This window comes from Thermothelomyces heterothallicus (genome assembly GCF_042370625.1).
Source record: "Thermothelomyces heterothallicus CBS 202.75 unplaced genomic scaffold P884_scaffold_3, whole genome shotgun sequence".
NCBI lineage: Eukaryota > Fungi > Ascomycota > Sordariomycetes > Sordariales > Chaetomiaceae > Thermothelomyces > Thermothelomyces heterothallicus.
In genome coordinates, this window is record NW_027192564.1 from 1,333,923 (window position 1) to 1,352,723 (window position 18,801).

Genomic DNA, 18,801 nt, shown 5'->3' on the forward strand with positions numbered 1-18,801 from the left:
TCTGGCGTGTGGGCAAAACGACTCGGACTCAATACCGAACATGAATGGGTTGATGCCAGCTTTCCCTCCCAACATGCCACACTGATCATTACCGAATAAACATACATCAAATACATGTCATGGGTATCTGGAATCGTTGTGTTTGCGGTTTCAATACTCAATATCACTGGACGCTGCCACCACGTGGCGGCAAATTCAAACATCCACCCATTCCAGCCTTACGGGCAGATTGCCCGTCTCGTCTGAGGGCTACGAAGTAGTGGATCGAGGAATTCCAGCCCTTATGGGGAGCATGGAGCTGGTGGGGGTTGAACACTACTTAGTGTATGTGCTCCGTTGTGCATACATACCGGATCCGCCCGCTCTCCGGTGACTCAAGCGGGGTCCAACCCCTGCGTGCGCCGGTCGAGGCAAGTATTTCTCTGGCAAGGCTCTCTTGCGTTTGGCTCAACCCGGTTCTTCCTCGCTAAAGAAAGAGACAATTACCTGCTTCAGAAGGCTTCGAGGGAGTGTGTGAGGTAACAATGAAGTCGAAACGCGTTTTCCGGGTCCGCGAAGCGACACCTGCCGATCTCGAAGCGATTTTAGACGTTTACTTTTCAGCCTTCGAAGATAATGTCATGAGCCAGCTGATGTACCCACGGGGAGTCACACCTACCTGTAGGAACAAGTTTGGCTCAAGAATTCTCCCACAACGCCTCGCCGAGAACGATGTCAAGCACGCTGGGGGAAAGACAGAAACCTTGGTCTGTGTTGCCGAAACCTTCCCAGATCGCGAATCAACTGATGGCGCGGGAGATATCGTCGCATTCGCTAAGTGGCAGCTGCAGCGTGAACCACTCTCTGAAGAAGAGTGGAAAAGCGAGGAATTCAAGGCGACGACTGAAGTATGGGGCGAAGACTGCGATCTTTCTGTTGTGGACGCCTTCATAGGCGGGATGAACCGGGTTCAACGGGACAATGCCAAAGGAGAAGCGGCCCTCTGTGAGTTTATGAATATTTTTGGGTGATTGCCACGCCGGCTTTCGCTGACTTCGAAGCTAGATCTTAGTCTCCTTGCCTGCACTCCTGCTTTCCAACGCCGTGGGGCTGGGTCGGCCCTTGTGGAATGGGGTGTCAACCTTGCCGACCGCCTTGGGCTTCCAAGCCGGCTCGAGGCTTCTCCTGTCGGCTACGGTCTTTATAAGAAGTTTGGCTACGAGGATATGGCTGTCTTAGACTTTCAGGTCACGAAGACTTGGGGCCGAGCCAAGCCGGCCGGCAGCGACTGGGGGGAGAACAATGCCGTTGACCTCGCCGGCCCAGTCCCCACTGGAGCTCAGCGCACCGTGATTATGAGGCGACCACCGGGAACGGCTCCGGTCCAAGCCGCAGGATAGCCGCAAGAGGCCAGGGACAGAGGCCGCGACAAGCGGTCGATTGACTCTTTTATTTGTTCGCAATTCCCATGCGCTGTTTCTCTCCTGCGCCCCTAAAGCCTACCCCCCGGTCCGTTTTACCTGCAGTGTTACCCCCATCGACGATTTCATTGGCGAACGAGCCGCCGTTCGTTTACGCCCCGTCACAACGCTAGGCAACATGGCTGCCTCCGTAGCCCAAAAGGCGGCAACAGCCCCAGCAGATCGCCAAACTCACCAGGAGCGTCGACCGTCTGGTACAACCATCCTGAGTCGCTTGCCAAGTCGGTGCGAAAGCGGTCATGGTCCCTCACACCGCATCATGGACCCCGTCAGCGCTGCAGCTAACATAATAGCTATTATCCACGCAGCTAATAAGGTGGTTGTCCTCTGCAAACGATTCTTAGAAGTGGTGCGAGATGCCCCTGGCGACCTTCGTATGATCCTTGTCGAGGTCTCGACGCTGAAAGCCGTTCTGGACGATTTGCACTTCCTCGTCTCGTGCAACCATCTTCCATCGACACTCAACACTCTTGTGCGCGACCACGGCCCAATCGAGGGATGTCGTAAAGTCATATCAGAACTCGAGAGCCTTCTGCCGCCGGAATCTCTGCTCGCCACGGACTCCAAGACAAAGGCCATCTTGACTGCTTTGAGCTGGCTTACGAAGGAGTCTCGAGCGAAAACGCTTATAGACGAGTTGCGGGAATACAAGATTACTATATCCTTAGCCCTGACTACCGACTCCTCGTAAGTGCCGTTCTCACAGCTATCGCGGAATGTAAACTGCTCTAACGAAAATGCACCTCTAGTCTGGATATCAAAGAGACAAAGCAAAACACAGAGAAGATCTTTGCAGCACTCAATGGCAAGTATACCGTGTAACAAAATTGCATCGGGCCGTTTCTTTGGCTAACATAATTACATTCCGAGCAGATGTACAAGAACGTCAGGTTTACAGCTGGCTACACAGCACGGATCCATCCGATATTCATGAAAGATCCCGCAAAGCATACGAACCTGGGACCGGGGAGTGGTTATTCCGCTCTCCTGAGTGGGAGGAATGGCTCAACGGGAAATCTCGCTGTCTTTGGGTCCATGGGATTCCCGGCGCCGGCAAAACTGTTTTCGCGTCTCGTTTGATCGAAGAGGTCAAGTGGCATTGCCAATGTCGCGGCCCAAGCTACGCCTGCGCCTACTATTACTGCTATTTTGGCCATAGCCAGGACGAGACAGAACCGCTTCTCAGATGGGTTTTGCTCGAACTCTGCCGAAGACTCGGTCGAGTGCCCGCTGCTGTCTACGAGTTGCACCGCCATGGGGGCAACCCCACTGCTCGCAGTCTACTCCAAGCGCTTGAGCAGGCTTTGCAGGCGTTTGACGGAGTGTTCATCCTCATTGATGCCCTCGATGAGAGTTTAGAAAGGGAAAATCTGCTCAGCACCTTGCAGATCTTGGCCACTGATACCCGGTTCGAGAAACTGCGTCTCTTGGCCACCAGCCGCAAGTACATGGATATTGAAGATGTTATGGTGGAGATTTCCACACCTATAGCGATGACCAACTGGCTTGTTAACCAGGACATTGCTCTCTACGTTCGATCTAAGCTTGAGAGCCACCCAAAGCTCAAGCGCTGGCCACAACAAGTTAGGGAGGAGGTCTTTGACGCGCTGACGACGAGTGCAAAGGGGATGTAAGTATAAGCAACTTCCTGCCTCCGATGTTCTCCTGCTTCCAGAATTCTAACTCGTCGTAACCATTCTTCAAGGTTCCGCTGGGTGGTGTGTCAGATCGATGCAATACAACGCCTCAAGCCGGAGAAGCGCGTCATCGAAACTGCATTGGCCAATCTGCCCAGGAATCTGGATGAAACCTACGAGCGCGCTTTCATGGAGATTCCCGAGGAAGCTCGAGCCTTCGTTCGACATGTTCTCCGGTGGTTGAGCACCCACTTGACCATCCACAAAGCCATTCCCGGCTTCCAACCTGTGGCGAGCGTCAGCTTCTCCCCGGTTCACGTTCCGATGGCAGAAGATATTTCAACCGATGTCCTCTTCACGGCTGTTCAGCAAAGCCTCTCTGAAGATGAAACATGCGACCCCAATTTTGTGGATAGTTACGCGTTTGATGAGGATCTCCTTCGTGAATACTGTGGCTGCTTGGTTACACTGACGAAACTTCCAGCCGTAGAAAACGCAGAAGTTGGGGATACCTGCCTCGTGTCTTTTGCACACTACACCGTCCTTGAATTTCTAGAATCATCTCGAATAAGTCGTGGTCCTTCCGCTTTCTTCGCTCTTAATCGACAGGAAGTGCTTCTCGAGCACAGCAAGGCACTTGTTCTTGGAGCAGTTGGAACTGCAGATCGGTGGAGCCGAGAGTGGCCTCAGAAGCGAGGGCCGGAGTTCTATCGCGATTTTGGCCGGTACTGCGTTCATTCGGTAACACTACTGCTACATTGGCACGCAGATGTGCTCAATTCTTGGACGTCATTGAGCTGGCTGCCTCCTGTGGTACAGCTCCTGGAAACTCGTGCGCCGACCCCGCTCGGAAGCTATTACTGGTATCGTGACGATGTTCTCATAGAACTTGAGAACCCCTTGGCACCAGCCATTGGCGCGTTCCGCCAGATTCAGAAACTCAGAATGCTCTCGCCACCGCCTCAGCCACACCTCGAGACGCTGGCGCGCATGTTCCAGATCGACGAGAGAGGCTATCTTGCCCGATCGTTGCTGGCGAGTCTAGGCCGGACCAGCGAGGATCTGGCCTGTCAAGTTGACCTGGAGTTTGAGCCGCGCGCCTCTTACGTGCATTACGGCCCCCGTGCCCGTCATTACCGTCAAAGTCGGGAGCAACTACGGGAACATACGCTAAAGGTTCTCCGATTTCGGGGCACCCTGGTGGAGTTTTATGCCCAGTTACCTACCGCTGCTTGGGCACACAAGGGGCTTTACGAGATCCTGGAGTTCGCCACCGGCCATTTCGATCCTTCAACGATCCTGTTGTTCGTTGTCGCAAACCACCAGCACGACAACGAAGCCCCACGATGCTGGGGCTGTCTTGCTATGACACGACTGTTAAGGCTCGGTGCTAAAGCAACGGCTCCAGGTTACGCCGTGGGGTCGGTGCAGATCGCGGCCGCGACCATGGACCTTAAAGCACTGAGCCTGTTGCTCGAGGATGGACTTGACCCAAACGACGTCGGAGATCCATGTGGCGACATTGGAACCCCCGAGAGAGGACCAATGCTTGGCTGGTTCCGATCTGTTCGGGGAATGAGTCCTCTACATATCATCAAGCAGCGACGGTCCGTGGCACTGTGGAGCTTGAACATGTGGCACCAAAACCAGCACGCGATATTCCCAAGCGGGGGGTCACTCGCAACTTGCCTTCTCAAATACGGCGCGCGGGATTTCAACTCTAATACAGAACAAGATCACGAGTTCTGAGACTGGCTGAGAATTGGGGATTCGCGAATATCGTCATCCTGTATTTGCTACATTAGGCATCAACACAACACGTCAGGCGCAAGATGCGTCTAAACGCTGAGGTACAGGCTCTTGAAGCGCGGTGTTTTGGTCGACAGGCAGTAGGCCAAGAACAACGGCATGGTTTCTTTGGATAAAGTTTGGATAACGTGCGTTAACTATAGCCAAAAGCTACCTGAATTAGTTTCTTGCCCATACTCGCCAGCAAGATCCGACGTGGGCTGAATCAGGCTTGGGGTTTTGGTTTTTCTCTCCTACAGTGCAGTGAATCATTGATCTTGCATCTCGAAATGATGCGAGAACGACGACGGTAGCTCCACCCTTGGCAATCACCCAGCCTCTGCGCGCGTCTTGAACCGCAGGATCCATGGAGCCCAGGACCTCAGTTCGCATCTGTTCGGCGGACGATCAAACTGTTGTGCTCCTTGCTATACTGATTTTGCTCTCTAATCTTATTTTGCCACAGTTGCTCGATGTAAACCGAATGGTGTTACTATCATCTGGAGTAGAAGAGCTCGTTGGTGCTGATGCCTCATGATTAAATATACCCTGAGATACCTTTCTCATCACCAAGTCCTCGCAGAGAAACGGTTCTTGAGCCTCATTGCGGACAATGCGTTTCGATGTCTTTGTTCCCTTTTTATGCTAATTAGCTGGGGTTGAAAGGCCTTCGGCATGACATGTTTCCTAATGCCATGATTAGACATAATGACGAGGCCTACCTTGGTCAGAAAACACTTATTACAATGAGTTCAGGGAATAAATTAGAGACAAGAATGCTTTGTTGTACTGCTGGAATTAGCTGAAATGCATGATCTCCGTGTCTATCACCAATTGGTTCTTCTGTACATATATAAGATTTAAGAGCCTCTTTGAACTGAGCTTTAAGGTCCCCTAGAAGTTAAGATATCGTACGATATATTGCCTAGTATATTGCTTGACAGTTGGTCAATTGAGTCAAGTCCTCAAGCATCCGACCTTTACTACCTTAGATACCTATGCGAAGCTTTCCGTTCTTCCCTTTAAACAACTCGGATGCGGAGATGAAAAGGTGCGTTGCTTTGGTCACAAGAGGCTAAAAAAGGGAGGCACCTTACCTATCTCAGATGTCGGCCCCCCCCCCCCCCATATGGGACCCCTGAAGTCATGTAGCAACGGTGTGTTAATCTGGGCTCGGGCGAGAGCGGACAACGGCCTGATCCGTATGGAGGTGGGCTCCCCGAAAGGGCAGCATCTTGGCATTAGCGAACCCCAGAAAGCGTTAAAAAGGCCTTGGCCTCCCTGATTGGCTTCTCCGCATTCCCCGCGGCTGTCGGGAGGACGGGTAATGGAGCGAGGCCGCTAAGTCTGATCTAGGCAGTCTGCGGCTCTTGGTGCTCCGAGAATGACACCTTTCTTCAACATCCCGGGCTGGGGCCCGTGACGCTTTGTCGGTAAATAGTGTAGGTGTGGTTTAATATGGCGGCGGGGTGACTTGATTTGTTTTCTTTGTTTCAAAGTTGCGATCCATAAGGCATTAACTCTCTGTTCCCACCTCAGGCTCTCAAACCTGTATTTTCATCAGTTACCTCTCTACTATAATAAACTCAATTCCTCTCTCGCTCCCCTTTCATCACTTCTCCCTTTGTCTTTGCTTTTGTGGAAAACAACATTAGGCCCAGCCGGAAACAATGGCGGTCACGGTCACTGTCACACAACAACAACAACAACAACAACAACAACAACAACAACAACAACAACAACAACAACAACAACCACAACCGAGCGTGGCCCCGAGCAAGCCCAAGGCCGGGACGGTGCCCCCGCGGAGGCTGACCAAGGAGGAGCTGATCAATACGCACAATGCGCACCTCAAGCAGCAGAAGAGCTCGCCCAACGCGCCGCGGGCGGTGAAGCAGCCCGTCATGTCGGAGGCGTACCCGGCGTCGACAAAGTCGATTCGGGAGCTGGAAATTGTAAATGAAATCCAAAAACAGATCTTCGAAACGTTTTTTTGTTTGGTTTGGCATGCCCAGGCTGATGTTGTTTTTCTCTCTCTTCTTTCTTCGCTCTCGGCAATTTGCAGATCCCACTGAGCGAGCTCCGCGCCGAGACGCACCACCGCGGCAAGGGCATCATCGTCAAGCTGGTCAGCGCGCCGTATGTCGGGGCCGGGGCGGTGAGCATCGCCGAGGACGAGCTCGGCAACGCGGTCCGGCTGGCCATCTACAACCAGCCCGACTCGTCCATCCTGTCGGGCGCGCCCGAGGGCTGCGTCGTGGCCGTCAAGGAGCCCTACTACCGGAGCAACGGGGCGCCCGACGACTTCATCGTCTGCGTCGACCACCCGTCCGACGTCGTCCTGCTGCGCTTCGCCGACCCCATCATCCCGGAGCCGCTCCGGCTCGGCCCGCTGCTCAAGACGGCCGAGGAGTGGAGGAACGCGGGCGACCGGGCCTTTATCGAGAAGGACTTTCCCACCTCGGTCTTCTGGTGCGTTGACTTCATTTCTTCTCTTTTTACTTATGATTTTAGATTAGATGCAGGAAGACTTTTTTTTTGCCAGGGAAGCAGGCAGGAAGGGAAAGCAGGCTCAGAGTTGAGAGGGCAACCAAAGCTGACAACAAGTTCCTTGTGCTTCTTCTTTTCGCCGCAACAGTTACGGCGAGGCGCTGCAGGTGTCGGAGGATGAGGGCTTCCGACATGCCGTGTACGCGAAGCGGGCGAACATCAACCTGATCCTGGGGCGGTACGACGCGGCCAAGGCGGACGCGCTGGCCTCGCGGACGGGAACGTCGGCGCGGGACTGGCGGGCGTACTACAACGCCGGGCGGGCGGCGTACGGGCTGTGCGAGTACCGCGAGAGCGAAGAGCTGCTGAGCCGGGCGCTGGAGATGGCCGAACCGGGGTCCCAGCACGAGAAGGTCTCGCGGGAGCTCGAGCGGTGCCGGGCACGACTGCGCGAGGAGGCGACGGGCGAGTACGACTTCGCGGCGATGCGGGCGTCGCTGGGGCCCCGGTCGGTGCACATGGACCGCGGCTCGTTCCTGGCCAACACGCGCGTGGGCGAGTCGGCGCGGCACGGGGGCGGGCGGGGGCTGTTCGCGACGCGCGACCTCGCGGCGGGCGAGCTGGTCATGGTCGAGAAGGCGACCCTGATGCCGAACCAGTACGAGCCATCGCGCGCGTCGGCCGCCCTCTACGCCCTCATGGTCCGCCAGCTTTGCGACAACCCGTCCCTGGCCGGGCCGGTGCTGGGCCTGTACGACGGCGGGTACGCCCGCACGGGGGCGGAAGGCACCCTGGTCGACGGCGTCCCCGTCGTCGACGTCTTCCTGGTCGAGTCGATCCGGACCAAGAACTGCTTCAGCGGGCCCCGGTCCACCGTCGACGACACCCGCCCGGGCGGCGGCGCCGGGCGCGTCCTGCCCGACGGCAGCCCGGCCCGCCGCGGCATGGCCAAGGGCCTCTGGGCGCACTCCAGCCGCGTCAACCACAGCTGCGTGCCCAACACGATGCGCTCCTTCGTCGGCGACATGCTCGTCAGCCGGGCCGCGCGCGACATCAAGGCGGGCGAGGAGCTGTTCCAGCAGTACGTGCCCGTACGGACCGTCGTCGACGTGCGCAACGCCCAGCTCCGCGAGTCGTGGGGGTTCGAGTGCGCGTGCGAGCTGTGCGCGCGCGAGTCCCGCAGCCCGGAGCACATGCTGGCCCGCCGCAAGGAGCTGGTCGCCGCCATCGAGAGGCTGTGCAACAAGAAGGTGCCCGGCCGCGAGCTCGTCCCGGACGCCGCCATCCGCGCCGTCGACCGCCTGACCCGCCAGCTCGACGACGCCCACGAGCCGGACCTGTACGCCGACGGCATCCCCCGCCTGACACTCGTCTACCCCTGCAACTGGCTCGTCGCCGCACACCGCGGCCGCAAGAACCACGCAAAGGTCGTCCGCTACGCCCTCCAGGTCCTGCGCTGCTTCGGCTTCCGCGCGCCCCGCGAGCCCGCCGACCGGTGGGATCCCCGCGACATGTACACCGCCTCGGGCGACGCCACCCTCATGACCGTCCACGTCGTCGCCACCCTCCGCACCCTCGCCGAGGCCTACAGCGCCCTCGGCCGCGACGACATGGCCCAGCGCTGCATCGACGCTGCCAAGCTCGGCTATACCATCATCACCGGCTTCGAGAACGACCTGTCCACCCTGGACAAATAGACATTATTATTAGCTATTGGTCCCTAGTTGTGGGTGATGAGATAATAAACACTTGTTGTATTCTAAACAGCACTCTGCCAACAGGCAACTTGGAATTCCTCTGGTTTGGTTTTAATTGGCCTATATAAGGTATTTTCTTTGTTGCCAGTTGTGCACTTGTGGCTCCGGTACGATAATTATTATCATTCTTGGAGAGCAGCACAGAGATATTTACTTTGTTCCATTAGTTCATTGCCCGTGCTCCAGAGTTCCCTTTTCTTTGTTTATTAACTGCATGACAACATCTCTCTTAACCACCCTCCGCACTTTCCAATGCAGAAAGATCGTCAATGCCAATGCCATGAGCCACATTGTTAGTGAAAACTTCCAATGATCCCCCACGTCGGTCAAAAGAGAGCGCCAAAAGGTGTGAGGCCAATGAAGTCACTGTTAACTAGGTTGCTAGACCTACTTTAGTCATGGGCATTACAACAATGAGAAAGGAAGACGTGAGGCTAAGGTCAGGAAATTAGGTGCTTAGGTTAAGGTACCTGATTATTTCATTGGGCGGCTTCGGAGGCTGCAGAGCTAAGAGATGCAACTTCCTTTTTTTTCCTTTTTCCTTTTTCCTTTTTTCTTTCTTTCTTATGCTTTTAAATACATCTTCGTTCAAGTCTCAAAGAATGCCCTGAGGATAGTCCTCGAGGCCAGAAGCGTTCGCATGGGGGTTAGGGTTACCCCTTTTCTTCCAATCGAGGGCACTTGTTCTGTAATTATGGGATAAATATTAATTACGCACCTCCAGATACAGTGCGTAGCAGCAAGGCACTTCTGAAACGTTGCTCATATCCCTAGTTTGGTTGTCGGAGCCTGGAGGGAGTTCCTCCGATAAATCAACTTGGCAGCGCCGCATCCTCAAGTGGTAATTAACATTTAGGCAAATGAATAACACCGTCCATTGGCCACGTTCCGCGGAACTGATCGACAGGCTCGAGATGCGAGTACTTTAGTGAATCAAGAGCTAGAACACTGTAAGCGTTTACTTTTTGTTCTGTGTTTTCTTGCCTTCTCTTTTACATCAGTTTCACTATCAACCTATACCTCATCGGTGTGATCCTAGTCCCGACTGTTCTAGCGGGTCAGACACGCGATGTACCGGCTTCCTATCATTGTTGCATTGTCCGTTGCGAGAACGGCCGCTGCTTTCCAACAACAACAACAACAACAACCACAATCTAAAGAAATCGACAGTTGCGCATGGAGTCCGCTGACCCCCGAATATCAGCTCACATGTCCCGCGCCCTTCTTGAGACATCGACGGGCATCTTCCGGTTCCAAATTCGGGTTCCCGAGAGCCCTCAGCGAGGTGGATGAAGGATACTACTATGAAGAACTCTCGGCAGGACACGAGCTTCCAGACCCGTGGAAGGGGCCAGAGCAGTGTCACGCAGGGTTCTGCCTCTTCTCGAACTCGGAGGCAGGGGGCGGCCTGTCCCTGATCACGACACCCCGCATCGCCCACCTGATCGCCACCTCGAAGGAGATTCCCGAGAGCACGGGGATCGAGCCGGAAGCCTTCTATGAGGCCGAGGTCCCGGGCAAGGGGAGCGGCCTGATCGCCAACCGAACGATCCACAAGGGCGAGGTCATCATGCAGCGGGGGCCGGCCCTGCTAATCCAGTCCGTCCCGCACATAGACCTCGAGCCCGGGAGGCGGCTCGAGCTGTACCAGGCCGCCGTCGACCGGCTGCCGGAGCCGATGCGGTCCCGGTTCCTGCGCCAGGCCGGCGACACGGTCTACGACAAGGTCGAGAAGAACTCGTTCCGCGTCTTTCTGGACGGCGACAGGAAACACTCCATCCACCTCGGTCTCTTTCCCGACATGAGCAAGTTCAACCACGACTGCCGGCCAAAGTAATTTTTTTTTTGTTTTTTGCCCCTTCTTTCTATTTCACCGTCTGTTTAATTACATGTCATGAGAGCTATGAATGTCTGACACCGCATGGATAAACCATACAGTGTACACTACCGTATCTCGGACCTCACGCATACCACCGTCGCGGTCCGCGACATCCCCGCGGGCGAGGAGCTGACCATCTCGTACATCTACGGCCTAAAGGCGCGGGCGGAGCGTCTCGAGCAGCTGAGCGAGTGGGGGTTTACGTGTACGTGCCCGCAGTGCGCGCTCTCGGAGCCCGAGGCGGGCGCGTCCGACAACCGGATCCGGCAGATCAAGATGCTCGAGGACGAGATCGAGGAGCTCGTGGCCAAGGGGGCGCCTCGCGGGCGCCACCATCACCACCACCACCGCAACCGCAACCAAGGCCGAGATACGTCGTCTTCGCCGTCTCCCGAATCAGGAGGCCAAGAATCGACCGCAACCACGGCGACGGCCGAAACAACAGCGGCGGCAGTGCTCCGGCCCGAGCTGGGCGCCAGGCTGGTCGAGCTGTACCGCGAGGAGCGGCTGGATGCCTACATGGCGCCCGCGCTGACCCGCGCCGCCCTGCTCTACTCCATGTTCGGGCACGAGGAGCGCGCGCGCGAGTACGCCCGCGAGGCCGTCGGCGCCCTCGAGCGCGAGAAGGGCCCCCGCGCCGGCGACCTCGGCCCCATGCGCGCCCTCGCCCGCGATCCCAAGTCGCACTGGTCCTGGGCCATCAAGGTCACCAGTGGCGACGAGAAGGCGGCGGCGACGGCGGGGAGGAGGAGGAACGGGACCTTGGGGGCGAGGTCTGGGGGAGAGCGGGCACGGCTGGGGGGAGGGAAGGGGAAGAAGCAGGAGGGTGTGCGCGGATGATCGAGGCAGAGGGAATAACTGCTTGGTTACCCGGAGGGTTCGCACGTGGGTTGGTTAATATTGGAACAAACAAAGCTGTTGGACAGAGCGGAGGGTGCTGGAGCATTTTGTTGATAATTATATTCACTGCGTGCGACCAGAGTTCGTTTTTTCCCTTCCCTTGTAACTAATTATTGACGGATTAAATCATCGGCCGTACGTGATATCAACTTCAGAGTCCCGCTCGCGGCCCGGATGACACCGAAATTCTCCGAACTAATTACCACATGCTTGGGGCCCCGTCCCTACCGTGAACGAGAAGGGCTGGCTGCTCCACTTTCCCGCTCCTCAACCCATAATACCAGAAGAAGATCCGTCTGTCCGGAGGTGCCCGGCGGAACCGAAAGGGGGTGGTGTGCCTAAATAAAGCCCGGAGGCGGGCTGGGTAATGACAGCGGCGCCGGCGTCGGGGGCTTCACGCGAACCCTGGGCCGAGGCGGCGGCCCCTCCTTGCCCGTCTGGGCATGGGCACCCGGCTGCTTCGTCGCCTCCTCGACCCTCCTCCTGGCAAACTGCTCCATCTCCTTCTTCCTCTCCCGCTCCCGCCGCTCCTCCCTCTCCCCCCTCAGCATCTTCCTCCACCTGGCCCCCCTGACCCCCCAGTAGACGACGGCGGCGACGACGAGGGCGACGGCGGCCCACGCGAGCGCGACCCAGCTGCGGCCCGCCGCCGCGCGCACCGCCCCGAGCTCGTCGATCGACCCCTCGGCCACCTTGGCCCCCGCGGCGGCCGTGAGCGCGCCCAGGAGCAGGAACAGCGCGGCGGCCGAGGCGCACGCCAGGTTGAACCACACCGCCCACGAGTACCGCTGCCGCGCGCTGCCCCCGCCGCCGGGTCCGTACCCGTCGTCTCCGCAGTCCGCGTCGTCGAGCGACGCCGCCGGCACCGCGGCGAACGCGGCCAGCCCCGTCAGCCCGATCCCGATCGACTGGAACGCCGCCACCGTCTTGAGCAGCGTGATCAGGTTGTCGACCGCGAATTGCAGGCCGTAGCCTACCCCGGCGCGGTCGTCGCTGTCGTCCGCGTTGTCAACATCCTTGTTGGTTTTGTTGTTGCTATGGTCGGCGGCGCAGTTGGTGGCGCTGCTGATGGCGGGGATTGTGATGAGGTGCTCTGATAAAGAGAGGGGGGGGGGGTGAGCAGCGTGTCAGTGAGTTGGGGTTATCATACAGGAGAAACATTAATTATGCCCCCGGGGGAAGGGGAACGTACTGGAGAAGTAGGGGTGGCATTTGATGATTCGGCTGGCGCCGTCGGCCGTCATGTCGCCTTCACACATGGTCAAGGCATAGAAAGAGTAGAAGCTGCTGAGCCGCGGCTCATTCGGCCCCTTGCTACCGTTCTCGCCGTCGCCGTCGCCGTCATTCACTGTCGTAGCAGGCGGCGGCGGAGGCGGAGGGGAAGACGGATGGAGACTCGGAGATGGAAGGACTTCGGCTGCTGCCGAGGTCATGCTATTACAGGCCCCGCTGAGAAGACTGCCCACGCCGTCGCAGCCGTCATCAACTACCCGCGCAGAAATCAAGCCTGGACTCGCGTTCTTGTTCTTGGGGCTACCACACAACCCCGAAGTATCGACCTTACCACAGATTTGCGTCAGTCAGCCATTCACCCTGTTTTACAGTAGTGGTAAAAGGGGTTTGGTGGGGGGGGGGGAGCGGAGGAGGAGGAGGGTGGAGGGGTTGGTCCAACCGTGATGATATCGTAGCTTTCCAGCACTCCGGGCCTGTTGCCCGCAAAGAGAGCCAGCATGGACAGGAGGAAGACGGTGATGGTGAGAACCACCGGCAGAATGCGGAGAAACTGAGAGCTCGTCCACATCTCTCTAATGCAGAGAACCCTGGCCGGGGATATGTCTATTTATTCGGGAAAGAATGAACGCGGCTCAGTCTGTGATAGAGATGCCTCTTCCCTTGCGTCAAATACAACGGAGGCGGAGGACGGCATGGGAATACGGCACCAAAAGGAAATAGGCTAGAGAGGCAGGCACTTTATAGAAATGTTGCCAACGCCTCCCCTCATCACGGCGTCCTTCAGGTGACACCCATATTCGTGCTCGTATATCTCGTCCCAACCGGCGGTAGCCATGGGGTCGTGCAAAGGCTTGTCATGCTGAATCTTGGTGGATATGGCATTCTTTGAAGAGGGAATCCTCATAGAGACCGAAGAAGGGCCCTGGTGTTTTCCAAGCCATTTGCTGCGTGCTGGGTGCAGCGCGGCACTTGTAGTTTACTCGTGACCGCCATCTGATTTGTACTGTGGGCGCTAGGTTCTGAATGGGAGCCCAATCTCGGCCATTACAAAAGGCATAGGTCAGTTTGCTGCTGGTACTGAAAATTCAAGTTGAGAATTAGATAGTGTGACGAGTGTCAGGCCGTGTGAGACACCCGGCCAATCAGAAACGACACCTCAATGTCAAAAAGTACCGAGCTAGGTAGGTGGTGTGCTCCGTATATACAGTTTCAGCGGCATCGGCCTCGGGGTTTGCAGGAGGCCCCATTCTCCCCCATTGCTCGCGCCATGCGGGGGAGGGGCAACGAGGCCCACTAAATTTTTATCTCGCGTTGTCGGAGCTTTGGCCCAGCCCAGTCCAGTGTTAGCCATTGACTCACTCGCTCGCTCGCTCGCTCGCTCGCTCGCCTGCTTCTGGGAAGAAAATTCCTCATACACTTCGTTGTTTGTTGGTTGGCGTGTGAGCTGTGTCGAGTCCTCCGTCGAGTCCTCCGAAGAGCCCTCCGAAGAAGCAGCGAGAACAATTTGGTTCCTTGCGCCTGCCAGTGGTCGACAATGGCCCCATTGCCAGATCCTACAATTGACCTCGACTGGTCGGGCTACGTCGGCTCGATCCAGGATCACTTCCGCGCCCAGGCCGAGGCGCACCCCGAGCGAACCTGCGTCGTCGAGACCAAGTCGTCCACCACTCCCGAGAGGAGGTTTACCTATCGCCAGATCTACGAGGCCTCCAACACGCTAGCATGGTACCTGCACAATGCCGGCATCACCAACGGAGACGTCGTCATGATCTGGGCCCACCGCTCGGTCGACCTCGTCGTGGCCCTGATGGGCATCCTGGTACAGTTTCCCCAGCATGTGCGCCCTGCGGTCGCCTGTCTTCTAACCCCCCTTGTCTTGCAACTTCCAGGCTTCCGGAGCGACAATGACCGTCCTCGACCCCGCGTATCCCCCGGCGAGGCAGCAGATCTACCTTGAAGTCTCCCGGCCCCGCGCCCTGCTCAGGATCGGCCGGGCTACCGACGAGAACGGGCCCCTGGCGCCCTTGGTTCAGAAGTACATCGACGACGAGTTACAGCTGAAGGCTGATGTTCCCGAGCTCAGACTGCGCGACGATGGGAGCCTCTACGGCGGCGAGGTGGACGGCCAGGACATCTTCGCCAGCGTCCGGCACCTCGCTGCTTCACCGCCCGACGTTCTCGTCGGCCCGGACTCGAACCCCACGCTCTCTTTTACTTCGGGCAGCGAGGGCCGCCCCAAGGGTGTGTTGGGTCGGCACTTCAGCTTGGTCAAGTACTTCGGCTGGATGGCCGAGCGCTTCAACCTCTCTTCCGAGAGCCGGTACACCCTGCTCTCGGGCATTGCGCACGATCCCGTGCAGCGAGACATCTTCACCCCGCTCTTCCTCGGCGCGCAGCTCCTCGTGCCCTCGAAGGAGGATATCCAGCACGAGAAGCTCGCCGAGTGGATGCGGGAGCACAAGCCCACCGTCACACACCTCACACCGGCCATGGGCCAGATTCTCGTCGGCGGCGCCACCGCCGAGTTCCCCAGCCTCGAGCACGTCTTCTTCGTGGGCGATGTGCTCACCACTCGGGACTGCCGCGCCCTCCGGCGCCTGGCAGTCAACGCCAACATCATCAACATGTACGGCACCACCGAGACCCAGAGAGCTGTCAGCTACTACGAGATTCCCAGCCGTGCGAGAGATCCCGACTTCCTGGATAGGCTCAAGGATACAGTTCCTGCTGGACAGGGCATGCAGAACGTCCAGCTCTTGGTTGTCAACCGCGAGAACCGGACCGAGCTGTGCAAGGTCGGCGAGGTGGGCGAGATCTTTGTCCGCGCTGCGGGTCTTGCCGAGTAAGGTTCCAGCCGTCATTACCGACACGCATCCCCCGTACTGACATCCGGTTACGCAGGGGCTATCTGGGCGATCCGGCATTGAACGAGCAGAAGTTCTTGATGAACTGGTTCGTCGACAACCAGAAGTGGGTCGAAGCCGACCTCAAGGCGAGCAAGAACGAGCCCTGGAGGCGCTATTACAAGGGCCCGAGAGACAGGCTGTATCGTACCGGCGACCTCGGCCGTTACCTCGAGTCCGGAGACGTGGAATGTGTCGGCCGTGCCGATGACCAGGTCAAGATCCGCGGCTTCCGCATCGAGCTGAACGACATCGACAGCAACCTCAGCCAGAACCCTCTGATTCGCGATTGCAAGACGCTTGTTCGGAGAGATCGTTTTGAGGAACCGACTCTCGTCAGCTATCTTGTTCCCGAGCACAAGGAGTGGCTGCGCTGGCTCGAAGACCGGGGACTGGCCGACGTCGAGGACGAGGGCGTCGAGATGGGTCCCGTCACGGTCTACTTGAAGAAGTACCGGAGAATGCAGACCGAGGTCCGCGACCATCTCAAGACGCGGCTCCCCATCTACGCGGTGCCCACCATCTACATCGTCCTCAACAAGCTGCCCCTGAACCCCAACGGCAAGGTTGACAAGCCCAACCTCCCCTTCCCCGACGTCGCCGAGCGCGTCGAGGATGCGTCGGAAGAAGATATCAAGAACTGGGAACTCCTTACCGACACCGAGCGGACGGTTGCCCAGATGTGGGCCGACGTCATCCGGGGCCTGAACCCTAAGACGGTCAGGAGGGAGAATGGCTTCTTCGACCTCGGCGGACACAGTCTGCTGGCTCAGCAATTCCTGCTGAGTATTCGTAAGAAGTTGGGCACCGACATCCCAATTAGCACCCTCTACGAGCACCCTAGTCTTGCCGGCTTCAGTGCTCAGGTCGATAAGATCCGGGAACACGGCACCGGTCCCGTGGGTCCCGAAGCTGGCGAGGCTGCTTACGCAAAGTCCCTGGACGAACTGTTGCACCAGCTGCCGGAGAAGTATCAGTCTGCCGATGGCGAGGCCCTCGCTTCGGCCGAGCAGCTGACCATATTCTTGACTGGCGCGACCGGCTTCCTGGGCTCCTACCTCGTGCGGGACATCCTGGATCGGACGGCCCGCAGCGTCAAGCTCATTGCCCATGTCCGGGGCGTCAAGGAGCCGTCGGCGGCGCTCTCGCGCCTCCAGAAGTCTCTGCAGGGCTACGGCCTCTGGAGGGAGGAATGGGGAAGCAGGCTCGGCGCCGTCGTGGGCGACTTGTCCAAGCCCCAGCTGGGGATCGACGACGCCACTTGGCAAAGCCTCGCACAGGAGGTAGACGTCGTGATCCACAACGGTGCCACTGTCCACTGGGTCAAGCGGTACCAAGACATGATGGCGTCCAACGTTCTCTCGACCATTGACGCGATGCGGCTGTGCAACGAAGGAAAGCCCAAGATCTTCACGTTCGTCAGCTCGACCAGCGTCTTGGACACTGAGTACTACATCCGCCTGTCGGACCAGCAGACCAGCACCGGGCAAGGTGCCATCATGGAGGACGACGACATGAGCGGAAGCCGCACCGGGCTTGGCACGGGCTACGGCCAGACCAAGTGGGTGTCGGAGCAGCTCGTCAGGGAGGCAGGAAAGCGCGGCCTCCTCGGCTCCGTTGTGAGGCCAGGCTACATCCTGGGCGACTCCGAAACCGGCGTATGCAATGTCGACGACTTCCTGATCCGCATGCTCAAGGGCTGTATCCAAATATCCGCCCGCCCCCGCATCATCAACACGGTCAATGCGGTGCCCGTCAACCACGTCGCCCGTGTGGTCGTGGCGTCGGCGCTCAACCCGCTCCCCGGGGGCGTCCATGTCGTCCACGTAACGGCCCACCCCCGCCTCCGCATGAACGAGTATCTCTCCATCCTCGAGTACTATGGCTACAAGACGCCCGAGGTGACGTACGACGCGTGGAAGGAGGAGCTCGAGAAGTTCGTCTCGGCCGGTGCGCTGGAGAAGGATCAGGAGCAGCACGCGCTCATGCCGCTGTACCACTTCTGCATGAACGACCTGCCGGCCAACACGCGCGCGCCCGAAATGGACGACCGCAACGCCGTGGCCATCCTCAAGGCCGACGCGGATCGGTGGACCGGGGTCGACGACAGCACGGGCCAAAGCATCGGCAGGGAGGACGTCGGCAGGTATCTGGCGTACCTGGCCGAGATCAAGTTTGTGGGTAGGCCGACTGGAAGGGGCCGGCCGCTGCCGGAGATGAAGCCCGAGGTGCTGGCTGCCCTGGCGGTGGGTGGTATAGGGGGCCGTGGTGGCGCCGCGCCATAAGAGGCTGGATCTTAGGTTGGAATAATTACAAGGTAAACGAAAGAGGAAGGAAAAAAGAGACGTAATCTATTTACAACCGTTCATGTGCAGCAATAGAAGGGCAACACGAAAAGGACCCACCGCTCTCCCGTCGTTTTGTGTCGTCTGAAAACACTGGTCGACCAGAATCTCGGTTCGTCGTCTCAGCTGATTAATTAATACTTTGAGTCAAGAGAATCGGCTCAAAGTCTACGCAATAGTTACTACCCATCCTGCTCATTCACAACCAGGCACCCTCCGATTACCTCCCGACTTGTTTCTAGACTCGGTACTTATTCCTCATCGCAGATCAGACCATTCGTCTGACCCTGTTTCCGGACTTTTTTGGCAGCTCCGAATCCCATATTACCGAGCATCGCAATTTGTGGAGCGTGTGCATCAGCCGGACGCGGCTCTCTTCTTCTGAGTCCGCCCGATGGCTTTTAGATTG

At 57.8% G+C, this 18,801-nt stretch overlaps 5 protein-coding genes across 5 annotated transcripts; 4 read left to right on the forward strand and 1 right to left on the reverse strand.

Annotated features, from left to right (window-relative positions):
• Positions 1-524: 524 nt before the first annotated feature.
• Positions 525-4,846, forward strand: P884DRAFT_192654 (uncharacterized protein; the record flags this gene model as incomplete). The annotated part of the gene is made up of 7 exons (XM_069437693.1): positions 525-984; positions 1,045-1,361; positions 1,402-1,806; positions 1,957-2,147; positions 2,210-2,276; positions 2,351-3,090; positions 3,166-4,846. 7 exons carry the CDS (start codon positions 525-527, stop codon positions 4,844-4,846), a joined length of 3,861 nt encoding a protein of 1,286 aa, XP_069300750.1.
• Positions 4,847-6,336: 1,490 nt separating this feature from the next.
• On the forward strand, positions 6,337-9,274 carry P884DRAFT_289941 (uncharacterized protein). The gene is made up of 3 exons (XM_069444030.1): positions 6,337-6,840; positions 6,951-7,357; positions 7,524-9,274. Exons 1-3 carry the CDS (start codon positions 6,556-6,558, stop codon positions 9,070-9,072), a joined length of 2,241 nt encoding a protein of 746 aa, XP_069300751.1. The 5' UTR covers positions 6,337-6,555; the 3' UTR covers positions 9,073-9,274.
• A 1,067-nt stretch (positions 9,275-10,341) lies between these two features.
• P884DRAFT_282875 (uncharacterized protein) lies at positions 10,342-11,851 on the forward strand (the record flags this gene model as incomplete). The annotated part of the gene is made up of 4 exons (XM_069443618.1): positions 10,342-10,417; positions 10,455-10,965; positions 11,071-11,333; positions 11,466-11,851. 4 exons carry the CDS (start codon positions 10,342-10,344, stop codon positions 11,849-11,851), a joined length of 1,236 nt encoding a protein of 411 aa, XP_069300752.1.
• A 398-nt stretch (positions 11,852-12,249) lies between these two features.
• P884DRAFT_267317 (uncharacterized protein) lies at positions 12,250-13,712 on the reverse strand (the record flags this gene model as incomplete). The annotated part of the gene is made up of 4 exons (XM_069442096.1): positions 12,250-13,004; positions 13,104-13,444; positions 13,476-13,504; positions 13,584-13,712. The coding sequence occupies 4 exons, from the start codon at positions 13,710-13,712 to the stop codon at positions 12,250-12,252; spliced, it is 1,254 nt and encodes a 417-aa protein (XP_069300753.1).
• An 811-nt stretch (positions 13,713-14,523) lies between these two features.
• On the forward strand, positions 14,524-18,576 carry P884DRAFT_237404 (uncharacterized protein). The gene is made up of 3 exons (XM_069440035.1): positions 14,524-14,963; positions 15,034-15,986; positions 16,046-18,576. Exons 1-3 carry the CDS (start codon positions 14,679-14,681, stop codon positions 18,330-18,332), a joined length of 3,525 nt encoding a protein of 1,174 aa, XP_069300754.1. The 5' UTR covers positions 14,524-14,678; the 3' UTR covers positions 18,333-18,576.
• The last annotated feature ends 225 nt before the right edge of the window (positions 18,577-18,801 follow it).